Raw genomic sequence first — 22,391 nt, forward strand, 5'->3', positions numbered from 1 at the left:
ATAGTATCTTAAATGCCAGAATTGGTTATGGAGCTGAAGTCTGATAACACTTGTATGTAACATTGATGGGTGTGGTAGCAAAACTCATGCAGCATTATAGTCAAGACAGTAGTGCTGGTTGATGAGGTACTGTCAGCAGAAGAATGTATTGGGTTGAGAATATTTTGGTGTGCACTCTCAGAAAATACTTTCTGTTGGCTTAGCTTAACGGAAGTAGTTCACCTTTTGTAAAGCTCACTTTTTTGGAGACTAATTTTTGGTAGTGCAAACATTGAGCTATACCCAGACAGTTGAGTTTGCTAAGTTTGTGGGGCAGTATTTTATGGTAAATCATCTGTGTGGTGTTTTGCTCTATCCTCCCATCTTACCTTTGCTGGATTCCTGAAGAGTGTGTTTTATATCTATGTGTCCTGCTATCAAAGATCATCCTCGTTCTTTGGATACTAATTTAATACTGATTTTAGCTAGGTTAGCATTTTTTAATTTTGAAGGTGTGGTAGTATATACACCTATGAAAAAGAGCTTGGTACCTATAACATCAGCCTGAAAGACAGTAAAAACATAGTAAGTGGTGGTTGATTCCTTTTTTAATGTCCCATAGAAATAAGGCAGTGTTCAGAGCTTCAGTCTTTTTCAAAACATTTTTGCTTGTATTTAGATTGAGTAGTAGTTTGGCTGTTTCCTTTTCTGAATGCTGTAGCCAAGGAGAAACCAAAGAGCACGTTCATAAAGCTAATAGAATCAGGGTCAGAATAAGGGCAAAATGAATCCATCTTTGTGAATTCAGGAGTTCTTTGCAGGATGTTGGCAAGCTTAAAATGTGCCACAAAATAGTTTTAAAAACTCCAGGAAAAATCCACTTAGTAATAAATAAGATGATAGGGTATTTGGCTCATGAAACTCTTGAAGTACAAGTCCCTGGGACTGAGATTGTGCACTGGGGAGCATCATTATGTGACTGTCCCTGTCCTGTCTCCTTGGCTGCAGGGAAAATGCACGTTTGATCTGACCTTTCTGGCCCGTTGTTTTGTTGCTCTATTAGCCTTCAGCCCAGCTTTCTGTTTTTCTGTGGCACTGATACAAAGGGTATGGAGTTAAAGCTACTTGGGCATTTAATATAAGTGAAATTTTGACAGTCCTCAGTGCTGCTTTAGGAAGCTGACCTCTGTTTTCACCTAACATTTATGAAAAAGCAAGGCTGAAGGGGGAAAGCAGGTCGAACATCTGGACTGGAGCTATCTGGGAAGAGGGCACTTCTGAACATTTGGCTAGACAGTGGTGATATTTCAGTTAGTGAGGTCAATGCTGGAGGAAAAAACCCTCCTTGATAAAATTCACGTACTTGAAACATTTCAGTCTTGCTTTTTAGGAAACTTTCCTCTTCACAGCAGAGAAGATGGATACAGTTACACCTCTTAATAGTGTTAAAAATTTTTTTATAGGTTAGGAAAGAAAGAAAGGTATTTCAAACAGAGATAAAAATGTTGCTCTGACAAGATATGTTAAAGCACAATTTCTCCTTTAAGGTAAGCATGCGGGATAAAAGTTGACTACAAATGGACTGATAAGCAAAAGCTATTGCTTATGGGAGAAGCAAGATTCAAGACGTTTTGCTGATGGTCGTTAGGACTGAGAAGATTGCAGCAGTTGAAGGGATATACCTTGTCAGATTTTTGCAGTCTCTTTCCGTTATACAGGAGATGTCTCCCACTGCTGATGCTGTGGAAGTCATTCCCAAGGGGCACAGAAGCACTGCACAGTGTCATTTAAATTGAGCTATTTAAGGCAATGATGAAATGTATTGTAGTAGGATGTGGGGAGTTTATTTAATTTCATGGATTGTAGAAGTTCTTCTCTGAAATATAACTGTTTACTAAATCTCTGAAGCTCTTCTGGGTTTGTAGGACTGTTCTGAATGACTGGGACATAGTAGATAGATGGATGTGGGCCAAGGTTTACATTGCAGGCATGGAGTTAAATGTTACAGTCCTGTAGGTCTGTTCTCTTCTTGTCTTTGTCAGACTTATTTTCATGGAAACAGAGAGTGCAACTTTTCCCCCTTGATTTTTTCATCTTGCCTCATATGGTAGTTCTGAAGGTAAATTAATCATTTTCAGGAGCTAAGCTGTCAGGTCCTATAAATTCCTGTGCATAAAAAATTGTCCTTTACAGCAGTTCAGTCTTGGAATGGAACTTGTTTTCTGTTAATTATTTCAGTTACTGTAATTTGAGATCAAAACAAATAAATTGTCATATGTGATATCTTAAATTGAATTTAATTCTTTTAAACATTCATATTTAGTGTTGTTATATGATATTTAGAGTTTTAACAGTTTCTGTCATGCACAGTATTTCTATTGATTGACAAGTTTTTTGCACATGAGAGCTTTTTCCTTGAAATATTTCTGATCTAAGTTAAGTGAATGTGCCACATACTTCAGACTTCGTGTCAATTTATTATGACTATTTTTAAAAATTGTGCTTTCAGTAAACATTAGAAACCCCTGGTTTAATGTATAGATTTTCTTACAGAATATATATATTTTTAGAAATTAGTACAATTTGATGCTATATCTGTGATTCTGGAATATACTCTTGTGTACTTTTAATAGTTACATAGTTGAACTTTAGGATATCTAAGTTTTACATTTTGACTTCAGGAAACTGAAGAAATACTGCTTCTTTGTCTGAGAATGGCTTGGCTGAAAGCAGTGAAAGGTACTAAGTCATAATTAGGATGGGAAAGGAAGATGTGAAAGCCAATTGCTTATGGAAGAGTGTGACTGCTGTAGTCATAGCCATATGCCACTGTATGTGCTTCTGAGGAAACAAAAGTTAAATGCCTAAACTTTGGAGGAAAGTTCATCTCTTGTGATTAGTCTAGTTGTGCTTAATGATCTCCTTGCAGACGAAGAGAAATTTGATTCAAATGTTCTTATGTTAACCTCAAAAATATTTTCCAAGAATTTAAGAGGAAGAGGAAAAAAAGTCATTACCTCCTTTTATTGAGCATCCATACTACAAAAGCAAATATATCCCAGGAAGCAGATACTCTACATTGCACAATAAGGCGGCAGCCACACAGGAAAGGTTGGGCTCTTGGCACAGCCCCTAAGGGGAAATGCTTCCTTGAAAAGACCCATTGTTGCTGGGTCTGGGTCTTCAGACTCCCAGTTCTCCACTAGAATGGCTGCGGGTCTCTTGGTGCTGGGATGGGACATCTTTGCCATCCCCATTATCTATCCATAATAGTCTTGGTTATTTAATCACATAGAAGGGCTGAGTAAAGTTCACGCCTGGTGTGAGAAAGGAACGTTTCTTTGGAAACAGCCTCAGTGCTCAGCTATTGAGAACTCAGCTGGGTGTAATGGCGCCATGCCTTACCCAAGGTATTTGGAACAGTTTGACTTTCTCTTCCAAGAACAAACAAAACATAGTCTGTGAATTCTAACCCAAATGTCTGGTATACTCTTCCAAGAGACAAAAGAACTAATAAGCATCCAAAATAAATGTATGCTTTGTTGGATTCCCTGACTGTGGGACAGGTCTTCTTTCCCTCATGGTAGTTAGGTAAAGAGATCCAGAAATTTGAAAGGAAATGGGTAAAGACTCTGTTTCTGTGAGCCTGAGAGTGGGAACAAGCTTTGGGTGATTGTGATTTTTGGTGCTTGGTTTTTCAGTTTAAAATTTTTGTTAATGTGAACAGCTGCTGCTTGAAGTAAGATAAATGAGATGCTGGGAAGGCTAGGTGGTAAAATGCTTGACTTATTGAACTTGAGATGACCAAGGGCTTTCCTAAATTGTCTTCCAGCATGTCTTCAACTTCTTCATTGCTGCTATATTAGTAACAAATTTCTAAGTGGTCTGAAAATAACGATCTGAATACCAGTTAGAAAGTAAGTTTTGAGTCTAGTATTGGCTATAGTACTTCGTTATCATGATGAATTGACATACTGAGTTTATTGTTAGATGTAGAATTATCTTTCCTTAATGTAGACTGTACTCTACTATAAACATTGCAATTGCTATTACAGCCTGCAGAAAGTATACTTTACAAAGAATACACTCTACAAATGTAAATACAGTTTTGGTTTGGTGATTGTTGGATACAATGGTCTTCCTTAAGCCTAAACACAGAAACAAAAGCTTGTATTATAACAGAAAGCCTAAGATGGGAAGTGATAAAATAGGTATTGAGTGGAGGGCTTTGTTAAAATTTAGCTCGTGTACTTGTAAAATTTCCATGTATTCATTAAACTATTATGTCATTCTTATTGTTTGAGCTTGGTTAGTTGACTAAAGTGTTAAGCTTTGTTTGTAGTACAAATTATAACCCTAACTCCTTTCAAAATGCAGTTGAAGGATTTTTGATCTTACATAGTTATTTTAGTTTGGATGTCTTACCTGAGCATCTCTTGTACATTATGTGGATAACTTCATATTTAAGGGTTCATCTGCAAGTTACTGGAGAGCTGTAAACTGCATCAGTTGCCATTTTTGTAAGGTGCATTTCTTAGGGTGAGGCTGCCTCTCAAGTGGAGTATCTCTTATGTTTGTAAACCACATGCTTGTAAAAATACAGATATGTTCAAATAATACTGAAAGCTTTACAAGTGCATTACATGTGTAAGCTCACGGTCACAAAAGTGTGATACCCCCAGGCCTTTGGCTAAGTCATGTATCACCCGTAAAGGGATCTGTTTGAGTTTCAGGGTGGTCTTTGAGTGATGTGGGTTTTATGTGGTGTCAGGCTTGCCAGGTGTTGTGAGAGTCTCTGGCATTGTGCTGCTGCTAGGACATGGATCCTTCCAAGTCCAGGGCGTAGCAAAATCCATCTGGCACACAACATGGCTGTGGTCCTGGGTACCTGCAGCAGTGAAACAGAATCAGAGAAGTAAAAATGTAGAGTGCAGACATACCTGTGTTCCGAAGCTCCTTGGAGACTGAGAATCCAAAAAGAGCAACTTAGAAACTCTTTAAGGAGTTACAGAGACTAATGATGAATCCTGGTTACAGACTGTTTGGTGACAAGACGTCATAAGGTGCATTTGAGCAGGACTTTCTTATAGCTGTTTAAGTAGATTGCAAGATTCGTAAATGCAAGTGTATTGAAATGGTCCTTCTTTCATACTCAGTGGCTGCAGATTCTTCCTGTCTTGTTTCAAAAGCTGCCAGTGGAGAAATTTTAGGAAATAATATAAATGCTAAAGTAGGATATCTTAGGTTGAAGAGAAGGACTGGAAAGTAAATACAGTACTTAAGTCCAAGACACTGTGGGCAGAAATTTTGATTCCATCCCTTGCAAGCTGGAAATGTTGTATCCAAATTTGCTTTTTTTGTGATGGATTTTTAGCGTGTGCAGCATATTATATGTTTTGAAAAGAATGTGCTTGTAAGTATTTTATAATTTTTTTTTTCCTGATCCTTGCATTTTCTTAGCCTTGTGTCAAGGAAATTATTTATTTCATTGTGTCAGGGAAAATGAGCTGCCATCTTTTTTTGCTAATGGTCAACTATTGACCAGGCTGAATTTTCATCTTTCTTAAAAATTCAGATGCATTTTCTTAGAAGGTACATTCATTCCTCTTCCTGGCCTGTTATGGCTCTTCCAGTTTGAGTATTTCTTCAATTTTAATTCATTACTGCTGGTATGGCAGAGATTGAGCGTTAGCTGGTGTTTTGTGTATGTGTAGCAATTCTTTTACCTCGATTTTAGGCCCATTGCATGAATCCCAAAAACTTTTACTATAATGTCTGGAGAAAACGGACTGTTGGTAAATGATCAGAGTGTGTGGGAATGTCATGGTACTGTAACAAGAATAAGCCCTAGTGGTAAACATTGCCTTTGTAAGGTCTGTTCCCTTGTAGGATTGATTTCTTCATGGGGTAAACTGTTGAAATACGGCTCTAAAGTGCAGAAATTTTGAATTTCTGAGTGACTAAATAATATTTGGCTTTCAAATTGCAAAAAACCCCACATTTTTTCCCTGCATTTTGGTAACTAGTCGGGATACAGTTGAGATGATGACTTTCAAGGTGTTTTTTATTAGAAATAGGAAAGCCTTTTCATGACATCGAGCTATTTAGAAACTTAATTTTTAACAACAGAGATGTAAGGTGGCTCTTAGTGGAGGATGTACTTGCTGTAAATAAGTTCTGAAAGAGGAGTTTTAGTTCTTTAGTAGCCTGTTTGGACCCAGGAGAGCCAGGCGAGTCACTTGCTAGGACAATAGCTCAGATGTCAGGAATAGGAATCGTGTTTGATTGTTTTCTAGGCAGGTCAGTCAGGTTTTTTTCTGTTCTTAATTTTCTTCCTGTATTAGTTTACTTTGTTTGATTTATTTATTGAGAGTGATTACATAGGGTGCTGAGGAAGATTTACTTGTATTAATCTTGGCACAGAAGTGAATTTGATGTTTGGCTTCTCGTGTGTCTCTTGCTTTTTCTGTCTGCCTTGCTACATCTCTTGGTTTGCCTTTTGTGTTCTTTACCAAAGCAGAGCTGGTTGAGCCTTGTCTTGTACAGAAAAGTACCTTTTTTCTGTGATGCTCAGATAGTGACTAAGTTCACTTTCTTAGCTTTGAAGCACTCAGTCTCTAAAGGTCGTTTGATCTGGAGTATGTGATTGCTTCATTATGTTCTGTGATAAACTGCAAAATGCTGAGAGTGAGAAATGTGTGCATTTCTGACCTGCTGCCTTTAGCTCCTCAAAATGAATGTTGTTGTCTTCACTCACAGCCGCTGTAAATACAAGGAAGGGTTTGGTCAGGAGCATGGATGCTTTTAGCTGGGCAGATAGTATCAGGGCTTGTGCATAGCCCTGCAAGTGTCTGCAGGCTCCTGGGGAGGCATTTGTTGTTTGAATAGAAGGAGCTGGACCGGGCTGCTGATGCCTGGAAGCGCCAGCCCGGCCACAGTCTTGCAATTGTTCGGCCACACTGGAGGGAAGAGGAAAAAAAAAAGCATTCCAAGCAGTGCCAAATTTTCTTTGATATGTTAATCTTTTGATAACAGTTTGAAAAGCCCTTGGAGACTTTTTTTAGATTTTAGACAAAATAGTTCATTTGTCAGGACTTCCCTTGTAGATAGGGTCTCCGTTATTAAGAACTGCCTCACTAACTCATGGTAACAAAAGCAAGTGCAGAGGACAGCTGCTGGACTGCTTGTTGGTAAGAGAAACTATTAGTTATCACAGGAATTTTTACAAAAATCTGAGAAGAATAAAATAGGGAGTGTTTAAGATACAAATGTGTAAGTTTACTCACATATTTTAAGCAGATTTAGGACAGATGATAAGAGCATAAGCAAAAGTAATAACTCGATATTTTATGTTTATGGATTTTATTGAAGACTTCAGCTTTAAAAATTACATTTTAGTCTGAGAAATCTGGGATTTAAATCACCCAGTTGTTATAGGAGATATCAACTTTCTTCTTTTTCAGCTGTAATTTGTCCAGACTTTGAACATTTTCTCTTGAAGCTATGAAACTTCCACTTCTGTTGAAAAACTGGAAGAATAAACAGATGGAAGCAACGTGTGTATTATTTGGTTTTTAAGGATTGTGGAATTGGGACAAATGTTGAGGGCAACAGAGGGAAGATTTTCTTTGCTTCCCACCCCAAAAATCAGAGTCTAAGGGTAAAATTTGCACTGAAGTAGTTGGTTTACTAATTATGCCAGCTGTTAGAAAACTCACTTGAGGTAAGTCAGTAGTCCTTCAAAAGTATGGCTTGCAAAAGTTTTCAGGTGTACTGATGGAGAATTGCTTCAGGTGTATTGATGGAGAACTGTGCTTTTAGAACAGTTTCCTTAATAAATACTGCATGACTTCACTTGCACCTTTTATACTGTTGCTACAAATATTTGTTACTTACAAATATTTTGGTACAATTGCTTGGTATCCTGGTTGTTTGGTCAGGATAGATGAACAAATATGGAGTGGTGTAGCAATTGAGAAAAAGTGCAGCATTTCCTTCATTGTGAGGGATGGATATAGTTTTAAGCTCTGTACGCTACTATAATTTCTTCAGTGATCCAATTTGTGATTTATTTTAGCTCCAAATAGTACCAGCTTAAGTCTGAAGCTGCAGGTGCTATCCTGCTCACAGCTGCATACTATTCAGGACAGTAACAAATTGGAAATGCTGTTCAACCTAATTTTGATATACTATGTTTTGCAAAGTTGCAGATTTACTGTTTAGGCTTGCGACTCAAATGTATGCTCTTAAAAGTACTTACTGTTCAGACACTGTTCAGCTGATCTCTAGACCATTTGTTAAATTTATGCCTACATTGTTGCAAAATGTTGCAAGTGATTTTCATTCTCTTCATCTCAGCAGTAAACAGCATTTTCTATTACAGACCTTTTTGATGTTTCCTACTACTCTAACTAGAATATTCTTAGCTATACAGTAGCAACTCAAAAAGTAAAAATTATGAGTGGAATGATAGTAACTTTCACCATTTCCCATTGGTTATAAGTCTTCTTTCTTTAAAAGGTTTCTATTTTCAATTTATTAAAAGGAGGAGAGGATTTCTCTGGATGTTCACTTCAGGGCTGGAGTGAGGCTGAGTGGCAGCCTGTACTGTGCATCAGAGGCACATTATATTTGGACATTCTCATGTTCATATTGCTTATTGCAAGTGGATTTCCACCTCACTTCAATTTGAATACTAGTAAAATGTCATACTCTCTCATGGTCTGAGAAGTCCAAGGATTATATTTTAATCTTTAATTAAGGGTTTAAAGTAGTGAAATGTTTAATTCCTATTGTAGAAGGAAGGAAGTAAAACTCAAATGCAGATTGCTAAGATCTCGTCTGAATTGGTAAGGTTTATTCAGTCTGACCCAGCAGGCTGAAGTCACCCAAGGAGGAAGCCCTGGGGAATCCATGTGGTGGTGTTCAACTCCAGCTTTCAGCAGGGCAGTGGGAGACAAACCAAAGAACTTACCCATTTGAGCTCTTGATGACATGCTTGGGCTGATAGTGTGCCAGAAGGGATATGAAAGGAGGAAGAGTGCAGTACTTTGTTGTCGAATAGGACTCATTTTCATGACCCATCAACAAAGAAAATATCTCTATGATGCTTTTTAAATCTAGAGATTTGAATTGGAGTTTAATATGGAAAATTACCAGCAGTATGTGCCATGTTGAGAATGTGTGTTAGTTGAAGGTTGCTCAGTAAATGAGTCTGTATAAAATAATGCAGATGGAGCTAATGATGTGAGTCAGAAATAGCCTCCTAATTCTCCTCATGTATTCCTTGTCTGATTCTACCCAGCTGTTGAAAGAGCTTACAGAATCACAGGAATTATTGTTAGTGCTGAGATTTCCTTTCATACTTCTTCAGACCTACAACTTGATATTCCTTCCCAGCAGTGGAACAGCCCTGAATGAAAGCAATTGCACTTCCCTCATACTGCCATGATGTCCCATAAGGTCCCTGTGCTGGCATATTGGCCATATGGAAACCTCTGTTGAGATCCATTGATCTGGAAGCTATTTGCACTTATTTTTCTGCCTGGTGCTTTCCTGTATCAAGTTCCTCCTTGATATGTCCATCAAGGTTGGAGAGTTGCCTGCAGGCACCCTTTTTGATGTTACTGTACATTATAGTGGGGAAGTGTGTGTTTGTTTAAGAGCAGACTAGTTCAAGTGTGATTAACCTAATAAATCTTTCCTGGAGCTGTGAACTCTATTAGAAGTATAATTCTGTAAATACACAGAACTTTTTCTGGCTTCATGACTTCTTGATTGAAAATGTGATTTGTATGGTGTACATAAAGTTTTTTTGATGTGATTAACTCAAATACTGTCCTCAGGAGCTTTCTTAGCAGTCCTGTGTAGATTTAGGACAGATTTTTAACTGGGTTTATGTATTATCTATATCTTTCCCAGGACAGAAAGCTCCTTAGTTAAGAAAAGAGGCAATTTAGAGAAAAGTGTGGTTTAGAACTTTAATGACTTTTGTGGCTTAATTTCCAAATAAATCTGCAGTAAAATTATAGTATAGCAATAGAAAATTTTCAGCTTAACCAGGGAAGAGTGAGCTGATGTTCTGATCAGAGGAGGCAATTTTTGCCAAGTTAGCTTCTTTCTATTCAGAACAAAATGCCAACTGTATCAAGCACTCAATTTATGAAGTACTGAGCTTCTTCTCACCTGAGACTCAACTCTCTGCTGTGATGCAGTTTTCTCCTTTGAGTGTGTGTTTCTTCTACTAGCACCTTATTCAGCAGTGGGAATGTATTTCTGAGGACATCCAGTCTTGGGTAGCAAAAGAAACCTTTCCTATTGAGTTCCTGCTTCATTTATTGGGTTAACTGAGCAGGAGATGGTAGGTTGCAGAAGACACGTGTGGATGTGATGCTGTTGATAAAGCTGCAGGAGATGGGAGGAGGGTCCCTTAAGAGCTGGCATTGCTGGTGAATGTAAGTGCATGGATGCAGGGGCTCGCTTTGAGAGGAGCTGCCTTGGAGTCTGGTGATTCGGTTTGTGAAAATGCTGGGGAGCTACTGCCAGAGAAGTTGGTAGTGATTGTACTTACTGTGCTACCTAATACTAATTAACAGCCTGAAAAAGGACAATTTAAGTAGCTGCTTGTGCTGTGACTTAATACCTGAGGCCTGGTTACAAGCTGTGATAGTAAGTGCTGTCTTCTGAGAGATTTATGTATGTGCAGTAAATAAAATTGAAAGCTGTACCATGTCAGAGCAGAGAATTATAGTTAATCTCTATCTCAGCAGGTGAGCACTGGCTATTTAGTTATTTTAATTGTGATAGTTGTTTGTTCCTGTGCATTAATTTTAAGTTGTATACAATTAACATGTACAGGGGTGCCCAAACGAAGGTTAGATGCAGTTTTAATTTCAAAAATTTGCCTTTTTGGTATGGTACTTATGATATTACATGCTTATGTGATGAGGAAAATTCTGGTAAGCCTCTCAGTATGTTCTAGCCTTTGTTTATAACTCTCCCCTTTTGGAGTATGGATCTGTGTGCACTGCATTCATCTTGTAGACAGTGCCATGTTTTTTCTATGCCTTTTCTTATTCATGAAAATTGTGATCTGTCCTCAAAGCACCTCTCAAGATTAGCAACTGTGAGAGATTATGATGCAAATTGAATATAGAGGAATTGGAAAGAAGGGGAAAGACTGCCCAAAAAGCATGTCTTGATTTAGAAATAGTAAACTGGGGACTAAATGTTTTTAAGCATGTATTTATTCTTCTGCTCAGATGAGATAGATCCCAGGGGTACTGTGCCTTTCTTCTTTAAGGATAGCCTGACTTCTGAAAGCATTTGATTGGAGCTACTACATATAGAGTGATACAAACGTGTAATATTGACCTACTTTTAAGTTTTTTTTTTTTTACAGGATTAATTTACATTTCTATCATGAAGCTTGTAGAATGTACCAAAAACTGCTTGCTGCATGTAGAATGTAGCCAGTTTAAATTGGTACAAGCTTCTTCTCCCTCTTTTAAAGCCTGGTGTTTCTGCAGTATTTCATTTGTGTTCATCTGATGTTCAATCATAAAGCTTTATAGACCTCCTTGGATAGTTACTTCTAGAAACTAGTTATAGTGCAGATTGAAGATCTTAATATTAATATTTTGTCAGTGTTGTGTTTTATGTATGCACTTACCGAAAGTAACTTGAAATTACCTAAAACTTAGATGTAAAATCAGTAATGTTGCTTCAGTTTTTAATTCTTGTTTTGTTGAAGGTCTTCCATATCTCAAGTCGAGAAGTTCCATATCATACTAAACATGGAGAAAGAAGAAAAGAAATATGTCAATAAAGCAGAGGAAGATGAGATGGTAATGAATTCTGTTAATCTATTTTTATACAATGACAAAACACATTTTCAGGGTTTTCTGTTTAAAGGGGACATAATAGATCAGGAAGTGGATTGTCTCAGCTTAAATCAATTTAGCAATTTTATAAGATGATCTTTGGCAATATTTTTTGGTATTAAGAAAGCTGTCTTGAGATAGAAAAGGTCTCTGTTAAGGTGAGTAGTCCAAGAGATAACACATTTTGGTGCTTAACATTTCTACTTAAACATGAAAATGGAAACAAAGTGGGTTATGTTTTGGGGTTTTTTTATTATTACTATTATTTTGTTGTTCTTTGGTTAGTTGATGTTTCTTTCCTCCATGTCCTGGAGATTTTTTGTTATATTTTAAAACAGGTTAAGGCTTCATAATGTGATTCAAAGCAGTAAGCTTTGACAGGAAAGTACTAGCAGCTAATCTTTCAATTTCTAGCCCATTTGGAGTTCATAGGGATTTTTCTAGTACATTTGGTATATATAGCGATTTTTGTTTCAAAACATGATAGTTTTCTGTGAATTAAAGTTCTTGTTCTGTCCTTGTGCACACTGTTAGGAAAAGTAGTTCTTCACTAGACAGCTCTAATACAGAAAGTAAGCAAATGCATCTTAGAACGGGAGATGCTTATGGCCTGATCACTAAAATTATTTTTTTTTAGGAAATAATTTTATTTCGTCATAAAAGGAAGCATTAACTTCTCTCACTGTCTTTTACTCTCCTATTTTTATTGCTAAAATAAATTGTGTTTTGGGGGTAAGAGAAAATGGGCTTTATTTCTGCTTTGTGTCATCAGAGAAGGTAGCAAAACAAACTTTTGAAAAACCTTTTCTTAGGAAAGGAGTTTAAACAATTTCTAACACTATTAATGAAAAGTAAAGAAAAAATCTAAGAAGTTCATGTCAATATGAACAATGGGTGGAACTCAATGGGAAACTTCATTGCCCTTTTACAGCAGGAAATATAATCTAATGATGTAATGTGAAACTCGGGAATGTAACACAGTGTCCAGTAAATCACTAAATTATTTTCTGTTCCTGGCTGTTGTCAAGTTAAGTTGGTGCTTGCACACTGAATACTTGGGTTTTTTTTCATGAGAGAAGGATTTTTCTAACTGGTGCAAGTTACAGAACCTTTGAATGTGGCTTGGAGTTTGTAAAGTAGCATTTCTTGTTAAATGGCAGGCAAAATAAGCAAAGTTCTCTACTAAAAAGTGATGTTTGATATATTTAGGGGCTTTTTTAGAATGCGTAGAATTCAGCCTGCCATGGTAATTCAAAACTGTGAATGCTAGCTAGTCAAATGCCATGTCACAAATCAGCATTTGACAAAAGCACGCTTTTGCTCTTAAATGTTCAGCTGATTTGTGCTGTGCCACAGTCAAAAATCTTGTTTTTCACTGAGAGTTAAGGCGGGTTGTGTTGCAGCCTCAGTCCTTAGGGAGCAATGCAGAGAGGAGACAGTCTTGCAATGAAATGTTTTACAGTGTGGATGATCTGCCTGTCAGGCTTTTATTGATGTTTATATTTCTGACTAAGCAAAACAGTGTTGCTTTTTGCTTCCACTTTTAGCTTCCACTCCATCATGTATTAAGTGTTTCAAATCTTTCCTTCCCCTAGAAAAGAAAAAAGAGGAAATGGCTGTGAATTTTTGTTTGCTTTAAATACTGCACATTATGAAAAATTAATGTCGGCATCCTGAGCTGCAGTAATTAAGAGAGTCATCATAACTCGTTTCTGTTCCCATACAGGAGATCTATGGCTACGATCTGTGTCGCTGGAAGTTGGTGCTAGTTACTGTAGGAGTGGTCTGTTCTGGTGGCTTTCTCCTCCTCCTCCTCTACTGGATGCCCCAGTGGCGTGTGAAAGCAACGTGCAAAAGGACTACACTTAAAGACTGCGAGGTGGTTCTGCTGAGAACAACTGTAAGTGTACAGGGGGATGTGCTTCTCCCTGTTTACAGTTCCTCTGCTTGCTAGAATACACCAATCCTTGCCTTGCAGTGTAGACATGACTGTGTTTTACAGCAGTGCACAACGGTGCTCCTGTGTGTAGCTTTACTGCCTCTGTGGGAAGACTGACAGCTGTTTGCAGTGGGCATAGTGAATAATCTGTTTTTCAGTGTAAGAATCAAACACATGAATGCTGTTGTCATCACTGTTACAGAACAAATACCTTGTTCATATAAGCTGAAACATGGTATCCCGTCCTTTGTTCAGCAAAGATACATTTGTTGAAGTAAGGTGTAACTGCTGACCCAAGTGCAAAAATGTGCTTTTAGAATTGTGGAAATGAATTTATTCTTAAGGTCGCTGATATTAACTTGGAGATATGTTCTGTAATTGTGCATGGACTCTGCTAATCTGTGATCTGTGATTTTGCTACAGCTGTTGTAGTAAAATGCTGTTTAAATGCTCTTTCAGCTAACTCATTTTCCCCCTATTTTAAAGGATGAATTCAAGATATGGTTTTGTGCAAAGGTTCGCATTATGCCTTCCTTGGGAGCCAATCCTTTTCAGAATCCTAACCCTATCCTACACAAGGTTTCAAATGGCCATGCTGTTCATTTCTCTGAATCTGCTGCAGAAGAGAATAAAAATGATTCGAAAAAATATTTGCCTGTAAGTAAACTTGCAATACTATGCTGGCAATACTGTAATTCTCAAGTACTATTGAGAATAAACACGCACAGTACAGACCGTGTGAGCTGCTACTTTTGTTTGAAAGGCTAACTCATTCTCTGGGTGGAACAGAAATCTTTTCAATAACCTGTTACTGGAAATTGTGAGAAGCTTGAAAGATTATGTTGAAAGAAAAGTATTCATTTTTCAGTGAAGCTTTTCTAAATTCACTTTCTGTCACCTCTCAGAATAAGGTCAGTCAGAAGAGAGGTGTTAAGTGGTACCAGTTTAACATCTATGTTTTGTTGCCCTTACAGATTCGTTATTTCACACATCACAGTGTGAAGTATTTTTGGAATGATTCAGTTCAAAGTTTTGATGTTGTACGGTAAGAGTACTTTTTTCTTCTGTGTTATATACTTCAAACTGCATTTTTTAAAAAAATAAAATACCATGCCCAGGAACATGCTGAAAATTGGTGTTACTTTCTGAGTAGCTGTTTTAGCTCATTGAGTTTTTGTTTGAGCCGTAGTGAGGGCAGGGAGATTTAAACTCGGTGTGAATTTGGAAGGAAGGTGTTTGTTTAATCTGCCTTTATCAAAGGCAGATTTATCAAATTTATCAAGTGTGATTTGTGTAGGGTGACAGGCTGCATGCCTCTGCAGGCTTTTTTGCCTGTTATTGGAGTGTTACGTGAGAATCAGAGAACCTGTTCATAGGCAGTAGTACTTCTATAAACACTGAAAAACTTTGCTTATGATGGAATAACTTCCTATTTTGTGTTGCTGCGCTAGACTCAAAAGGAGTAACTAGGAAGAAGGGGAATTCACCAAATACCTTTTTTGCTCATCTTTGTGTACGTTTTAGTGCAGCTGAGCTGGATCTGGTCCATCTTTTGTTACTCTTTAGTAACAATAACAGGTCTATTGCACTGATAAAAAATGTCTTTTAGTGGGCAGCACTAGCTTGTGATGCACTGTATTTTCTTTTATCCAGCAGCACTGTTGCGTGATGTTAGAGTTGAAGAAGAAAGATTTTTCTTTCTGTGATAAGGCCTTCTCATAGTGCCACAAGTCAAATGAGCACAGGCTTCTCCATTTTTGGAAACTGCTCATTAAAATAATAAATTCAGAAAGTTATCAGCAATGAAAAAAATTTTAAGAAATTATTATAACACAAGCAATTATAAAACTGAGCAGTCCTCGTCTGGGAGGGTGGAAATGTCTCAGTTCAGGAGTAAGTAATTAAAAGCTTTGTATGCATTTTTTGTGTTAAGCCTCCCATGAAATAGAGTTGTGCAGGTAGTGACACTCATCATTTTGCCTTGCAGGCTCCTGTTTTCATAGCTATAGTGCTCCTAATTTAAACTGTTCAAAGGGAATAGTTCCCACAGATGAGATTAAGAAACTGTACTTGTATGTTAGGAACAGGTATTGGAAAAAAATCATTATAATTCCATGTGTTTAGAAAAAAATGTTGTTCCTTAGCATTAAAGCAGTGACTTGAAACTTGGCATTTGTGAGTATTTGACTGTGCCTTTTGATGTTCTTGTGATAACTCAGCCAATTTATAAGCCCTGGAAAAATCTCAGATATGCCTGTGAAGTTATGTGAGCATTTATTCAATCACATTCTTGCTGATAAGCCAGACTTTCATTTGTTTGATGTATTAGCCATGACTGAGCCTGGCCACTTGTTTAGTCAGGTACAGTAGCTGAGCTGGACATGATGATTTAGCTATTGAATAATAAAGAGGAGAAAGATCTGGATCTGAGACATATTGGATACTGTTAGAGCACTAAGTCACTTTTCCAGAAGGTCAGATGCCAGTTTGTTACAACTTTTCTCTAAAGTGTGTGGTTGTGTGAAGTACTAGATACCATGTGCAAAATAATATCGTAGCTTGTGAATGATGAATATTCTGAAAAGAAGTCTTGAAAAATTTGTCCTTCTCCAAGATTCAGTTTATATGTATAAACCAAAAATTGATATTACCTAATAACCTGGTAGAGAATCAAGTTAATATTTATAACGAGACAGTCTGAGACACAGGTCTTTATAGTAAAACCCTTAAAGCAGGCAGCATGCTTGCAGTTGGGATCTAAGCACAGCACTGCATCACGAAGAGCATTCACTTCGGGCTGCTGCTTACGCAAGTATTCAGAGACAGAGCAGTTGGATCACATAATGAAAGGCTTTGCACAACTCAGAAGGGGGGCAAATTAAGATTTCTTGGGCAACTAATTCAGTTATGAGAGCTTGAGTTTCATATCATTGTTCTTTTTATATTACCATAATATTAAGATCACTGTTTTAAACACAGGAAATGCAAGTGTAATTGTTCTTGGACTTAAGTCAGACTTGGTCACATAGCCAAAGAGGATGCAACTCTGACCTTGGATGTCTGTTTTGTTTTAGCTACTGTCAACTGAATTTCTGAGTGGGTTGATGAGTGCTTTATATAATAAACTCTGCACATAGGGATTCTTTTTTTTTTTAAATGCCCTGGGAATTCAGTCCGTTGCAGTCGTGTAAAAAGCAGAGAAGGTCGTGCTAGAAGCTGTCTTTGCATGATATTGCACACATAGGTATGCATATTTACATATAGACCTCTTAAATTTAGGGACCCTGCTTAGATCCACTGTTACATTTCTTTTTCTACAGGAAAAGAAAAATTACTCATGATAGAGTGGGAGGAAAGACACAGCTATTAACATAGTTTGGTGTATTTTTGATCTAAAATAGTATTTTTAAAATCCTTGAACTTAAAAAGGTTTAGAGAAACCTTGTAAATCTAGGGCCAGGTAAACACATAATTTTCATCATCTGTTCTTGTACAAGCAGTTGGTGGAAATGTGATCCTAGGCTTTGCAGTAGTGAGGATATTTAAAGCTTTCCCTGTCTTCTAGAGAATGGAAGTAATTGTTACTAAATATGCACAATAAAGAGTTGAGTTTTTTCTTTTTTTCCTCTGGGACAACTCTGAATGCTTTTTGATAGATAACTTAATAGATATCCAATATAAAAAAACATTTGTGTGGAATAATGCTGGTTTTGTTGTGAAAGCCTTTTGGAAGGTGGTGATATTTTCCTGTGCATCCAAAGTATGTCCCCAAGAAAATGCCTGAATATTGGGCAGCATACATCTGATTTACTGAGTGTGATAGTTAACACAATCCCACAGCTGTAAACATAACGATGTTTTAGGTGTTTCTGCATAGCTGCAGATCTCCTAAAGCCCACAAAATATGAAGTCCTGTGAAAGTGAGTCTTCCGGTGATAAGAAAGAACTGAAAATGTTGAATGTATTTTTCCTAGATAACATTGTGATAGTAAGATGCTGTAAAATAGCTGTGGTATAGATTTATTTAATAAATTTTAAAAGAATTATTTCTAGAATACTTCCATTACTACTTAGAGTGAAATGAAGATAATTTGAAGAAATGTTAATCCACATTGATTTCATGTAATGTTTTATAAAACTTGCTCACTTTTTAGAGGCCTTTGAATACTAGTTATGCTAGTATTCTACTTAATTTTTAAAGTGTCTCTATTTTGATTGGAATAGGTGTGACTATCCTACACAGTAAGATACATCAACAAGAAGATTGCTTTTAATGTGTCATTGGTGTCTACAGTTGTGATAAAACCAGCTAAGAACACATTAATCCATAGTTGTTTTAGAAAATGGTCTATACCTCTTGGCCAAGACCTTGTTCTTTTGAATCTGAAGACTTAATTTTAAATATCTTACGTTTCTTAAATAACTCATTGACTTTTCCTTTATTTAGAGGTCTTGATGAATCTACCTTCTGCTCTGCAATTCATAACGAACACAGCACAGGACTGACAAAGGGAATGCATGATTACAGGTAATATTGCAGTAATGTTTGAGAGAAGAATTGTTTGTTTCATTACTTGTGCTCAGCGTGTTAAAAAGCCCAGAAGTCAATTGAGAGATCAGTGTCTGATTTTTTTGAAAATGAGACTTTCATACAGGTTAAAATATGGGAGCATCTGCTTGCTTATCAATTCATCTTCTGGCAATTTGTGCCTTTTTTTTTCAAATAAAAACCTTTCTCCTCAGATTATTTTAAGGGCTTTTTCGTGTCACTGTGATTTAAGCGTCTCTGATCCCATCAGAGCTTGGTTTCTTGCTTCCTCTCTCATGATTTGCCTTTCTTAGTTCTAAGAATAAAACTAACATACAGGATCTTGAAAACAATGTCTTACTGCAGGGTAAGAGTTAACACTTGTTTAAGCTTAATGTAATGAGAATCACATACTGACTTTCAGAATGACATATTTAATAACATTGGACCCATACAGTTTACTGAGAAATCTTGTTATGAAAGAATCTAAAAAATAAGGTACAGTTCAAATTGAAGTATAAAATAATTATCTTTGTATTGGAACATCTCACTAGGTAAATGTTTTCTGAAAAGCACTTTTTGAAACTATGATAAATAGGAAGAGAGTCACAGATTTAGGGAGATGTTATGCTTTATCAGATTAGTGGAATTACCTTGACATCAATAAGACTCCTAATGAAAATCTTAACTTTTTTTGTATTTGTTTTTTTTAATGCAGAAAAGCATTCTATGGAGTAAATGAAATTGCTGTGAAAGTGCCTTCCATTTTTAAGCTTCTGGTTAAGGAGGTAAAATCTTTTCTTTAACAAATTAAAAAAGGTACATCATTGAAAGTTGTTTCATGTGCAATGACTATTGAGTGTTGGAAACTTTCCCCTAGAGCCCAGCATTGTAAAACAAAATCATATGGACAATTTTTTTGAGCTCTCCAGCTCTCCTTAGAGATAAAGATCAAAGAGGCCTCAGCTGTAAGCTCTCCAGAGTTCACAGCCTAGTGCCTTAGTAAGGACATTAGAAAACATGTCAGAATTCTTTGAAAGGGTCAGCATTTTATTTTTTTTTAATAGTTAATTTAAAAAATAAAATGACTTGTATTCTCCAAGAGTAGGCCAGGGAATATATATTACAATATATTGAGCAAATCAAATGTGGTGTGGTTAGATTTGTTCCATTTTTCCTTGTATGAGGTGAATTTGAATAACTGGTTTGTTATCTTTGCTATAATAATGCACAGTAGAACTTTTGAGCAAAGAAGCTCTCCAGCCTGATTTAACAGAGTAAGAACTTAAGGTATCAGGGCATTTATTAAAAATAAGTGGAAAACAACATCCCAATTGGTTTAAGAATTATCGCTTAAGGTGCATCAGATATTCCCATTACCTTGTTTTGAGGTGTAGGGGAAAATGCATGCGGTCTTCAAAATCTGTATTTGTGTATTATTTGCGTGAGAATTGTGCTTCTGAGGGGCTGAGCAGGTAGTGGAAAAAAGGATCATTTTGGCAAACCAAACAAAAATTATGTATAAAGAGCTGAAACTGTCTTCTCCTTGGAGGAGGATAATTTCAGCTTTGTTCTGATGGAGAACCCATTTGACCTTTCGGTGTAACTTGAATTTCTGTCACTCTTCTAGGTTCTCAACCCTTTTTACATTTTCCAGTTGTTCAGTGTGATATTGTGGATCACTGATGAATATCACTACTATGCATTAGCAATTGTGATTATGTCTGTAATATCCATTGTTAGCTCACTCTACACCATTAGAAAGGTAAGTTCTACGAAAATGGATGCATCTTTTTGGCTTTTTACTGATTGCCTTATTTTGTTGTGAAACTACCTACAAATTTGAGAAATTTCAGAGTAATATAGGTAGAATATTGTTATTGCCTCTTCGAGCTGAAAGAATTTGGATTTACAGTTTTCTTTGAGACCTTTGCAGACTTTCCACACTGATGAATCAATAGGTTGGCCTCAGATAATAGAAACACTACCTTGCTTAAATAAAACCCGGACACAAGTTTATGTACCAAGTTTTATTGACAGCAGTGATTTTATCTTGCATTGTTTCCTTGTTTGAAAAAGTCCTATAGAACAGAGCACCAGTGAAGCATATGGATTATTAAACTGGTGCTTCAGTTTTCTGTGTAGACTTAGCTGATGGAAGTCACAGTGGTAATTATCCTTAAATTGCAGTCTCTGAATTCAGACCAGTGACCAAAAACACCCAAACAACTTCTACCTTAATTCAAGTTCATAAAATTACTGCAGCGTTTACTTTTGTATGTTAATGACCAAATGATTTTATAATATTTTGTATGACAGTCTATATTTGCTTCCAGAACGCTGTTAAAAATAGGAGCATGTACAGGTTGATGCACTCAAACTTTATTTGCCCATAAGTTTTCTAAACTATGTTCAAGAGAATGTTTTGAGTAGTGTTTTGTTGTTAAAGAATGTTAGTAGAGAATCTCATCACTTCTACTGTAGAATGTGCATTTAGAAAAAGACAAGCTGTACTTTTGAATAATGAACTTTTCTCCCCTTTGCAGCAATATGTTATGTTACATGACATGGTAGCAGCTCACAGCATTGTAAGGGTTTCTGTCTGCAGAGGAAACCAAGGTAAATTTCGCAGGTAGCCTGGAAGGTTGGATTTAAATTGCTCATGAAGTGTGAGTGTAAAGTGGGTGTGCATGTGTTCTTTCTTTGATCAGCTTGAAATGCTTGCATTCCTTAGTAAAATTGCATAGGAAAAGAAGTTCAGTGGAAATTAGATAGTGTAATGTGTTCAGGGTTAACCTTCTAGATGATCTGATATTTTCAGTGAGTATCAGGTTTGTTCTAGATTAGGTGCTTGTCCTATTGCTGTTCCTCATTCTTTAGCATTCCACTTATGTAATTGTCATTCTAGTTTCTTTCCTGACTTAAAGATCTGCATGTGTTGGGTCTCCATTGCAATTTATTACCTAACAAGGGCTGCCAAGATGATTTCTGAACTTCTCATTTGGATACCACAGCAGTTAAAGGCATGGTATCCAAAAGATTGTGATGCATGATTTTAAGATATACATTTGTGTTGGATTCATTTATTAATACCGAAGTTACACTGTAGCTAATCGTTAATATCTTTTGTATAAGCTTGATTCCTTTCATTTGTCATTATGCACTCTATCCATGTGCTCTTGAGTTTAATCTGTGGTGGAATTGGGGTTTATCAATGGCTTTTTCTGTATATTTTTAAAATCTCTTTGTGCCATTTATAAAATGAAGTCGTACTTAATTTTATTAATACTTGTACTTGTCACCACCTGGATCTTGGATGTGAGGATCTTTATCAGGTTTTATAGATAGTGGCTATTTTCAAGTAAACTTGTTTGTGTTCTAATATTCAGAAATAGAAGAAATCCTTTCCACTGACCTTGTGCCTGGAGATACCATGTTGATTCCATCCAATGGGACAATTATGCCCTGTGATGCAGTACTGCTCAGTGGTACTTGCATTGTAAATGAAAGTATGCTAACAGGTAAAGTATATTTGATACACAATGCTGCATGGCTAAAAGTGTTAGTTTATACCTGTGTGCAGGCTTGCTTGCAGTATGTTTTAGCATAAATGGAAATGTTTATTTTGTTTGAAATGTGTACGTTCTTAAAATTAGACATATTCTGATGTACTTAAGTACTTGTGTCCTGCTTATCTGCAACAGCTACCTGATACTGCTTGGAAACTCCAAAAATGAGTGATGGTTTCTTGTTAAAAAGATTTCTTCGTGATAGTTTGTCTTCCTGCCTCTTGACATGGTGTTCTCAGTGCAGATGGAGTTCTGAAGCGTGCTTCTTCAGAAAATTTTTGCCCAAACTTTTTAGCTTCTTCCAAAAATGAAGGTAGTGAGTAGAATGTTCTACTGTATTTAAAACCACAAATTATTATCTCAAGTTGTGACTGCATATGCTGAAACCAGAGATCTGATGTATTTAAAGGACAGCTTCAGTGACTAGGTGGACTTTTTGTTATTTGTAGGATAATCTGTCCAAATTGACAGCCTTTAGAAAATTGTCGTTCAGA

The 22,391-nt window shown here is 36.7% G+C and overlaps 1 protein-coding gene across 1 annotated transcript in view; it reads left to right on the top strand.

Moving 5' to 3' along the window:
* Positions 1-22,391, top strand: part of ATP13A3 (ATPase 13A3) — a 57,045-nt gene that overhangs the window by 8,460 nt on the left and 26,194 nt on the right. The window contains exons 3-11 of the mRNA XM_088170882.1: positions 11,732-11,825; positions 13,588-13,761; positions 14,287-14,457; positions 14,775-14,845; positions 18,248-18,328; positions 19,047-19,116; positions 19,959-20,093; positions 20,875-20,947; positions 21,718-21,849. Of these exons, the coding sequence (XP_088027008.1) occupies positions 11,732-11,825; positions 13,588-13,761; positions 14,287-14,457; positions 14,775-14,845; positions 18,248-18,328; positions 19,047-19,116; positions 19,959-20,093; positions 20,875-20,947; positions 21,718-21,849 (1,001 nt within the window). The remainder of the gene's footprint in view (positions 1-11,731; positions 11,826-13,587; positions 13,762-14,286; positions 14,458-14,774; positions 14,846-18,247; positions 18,329-19,046; positions 19,117-19,958; positions 20,094-20,874; positions 20,948-21,717; positions 21,850-22,391) is intronic.

Source organism: Sturnus vulgaris, chromosome 10 (genome assembly GCF_052056855.1).
Source record: "Sturnus vulgaris isolate bStuVul1 chromosome 10, bStuVul1.hap1, whole genome shotgun sequence".
NCBI classification, from domain to species: domain Eukaryota; kingdom Metazoa; phylum Chordata; class Aves; order Passeriformes; family Sturnidae; genus Sturnus; species Sturnus vulgaris.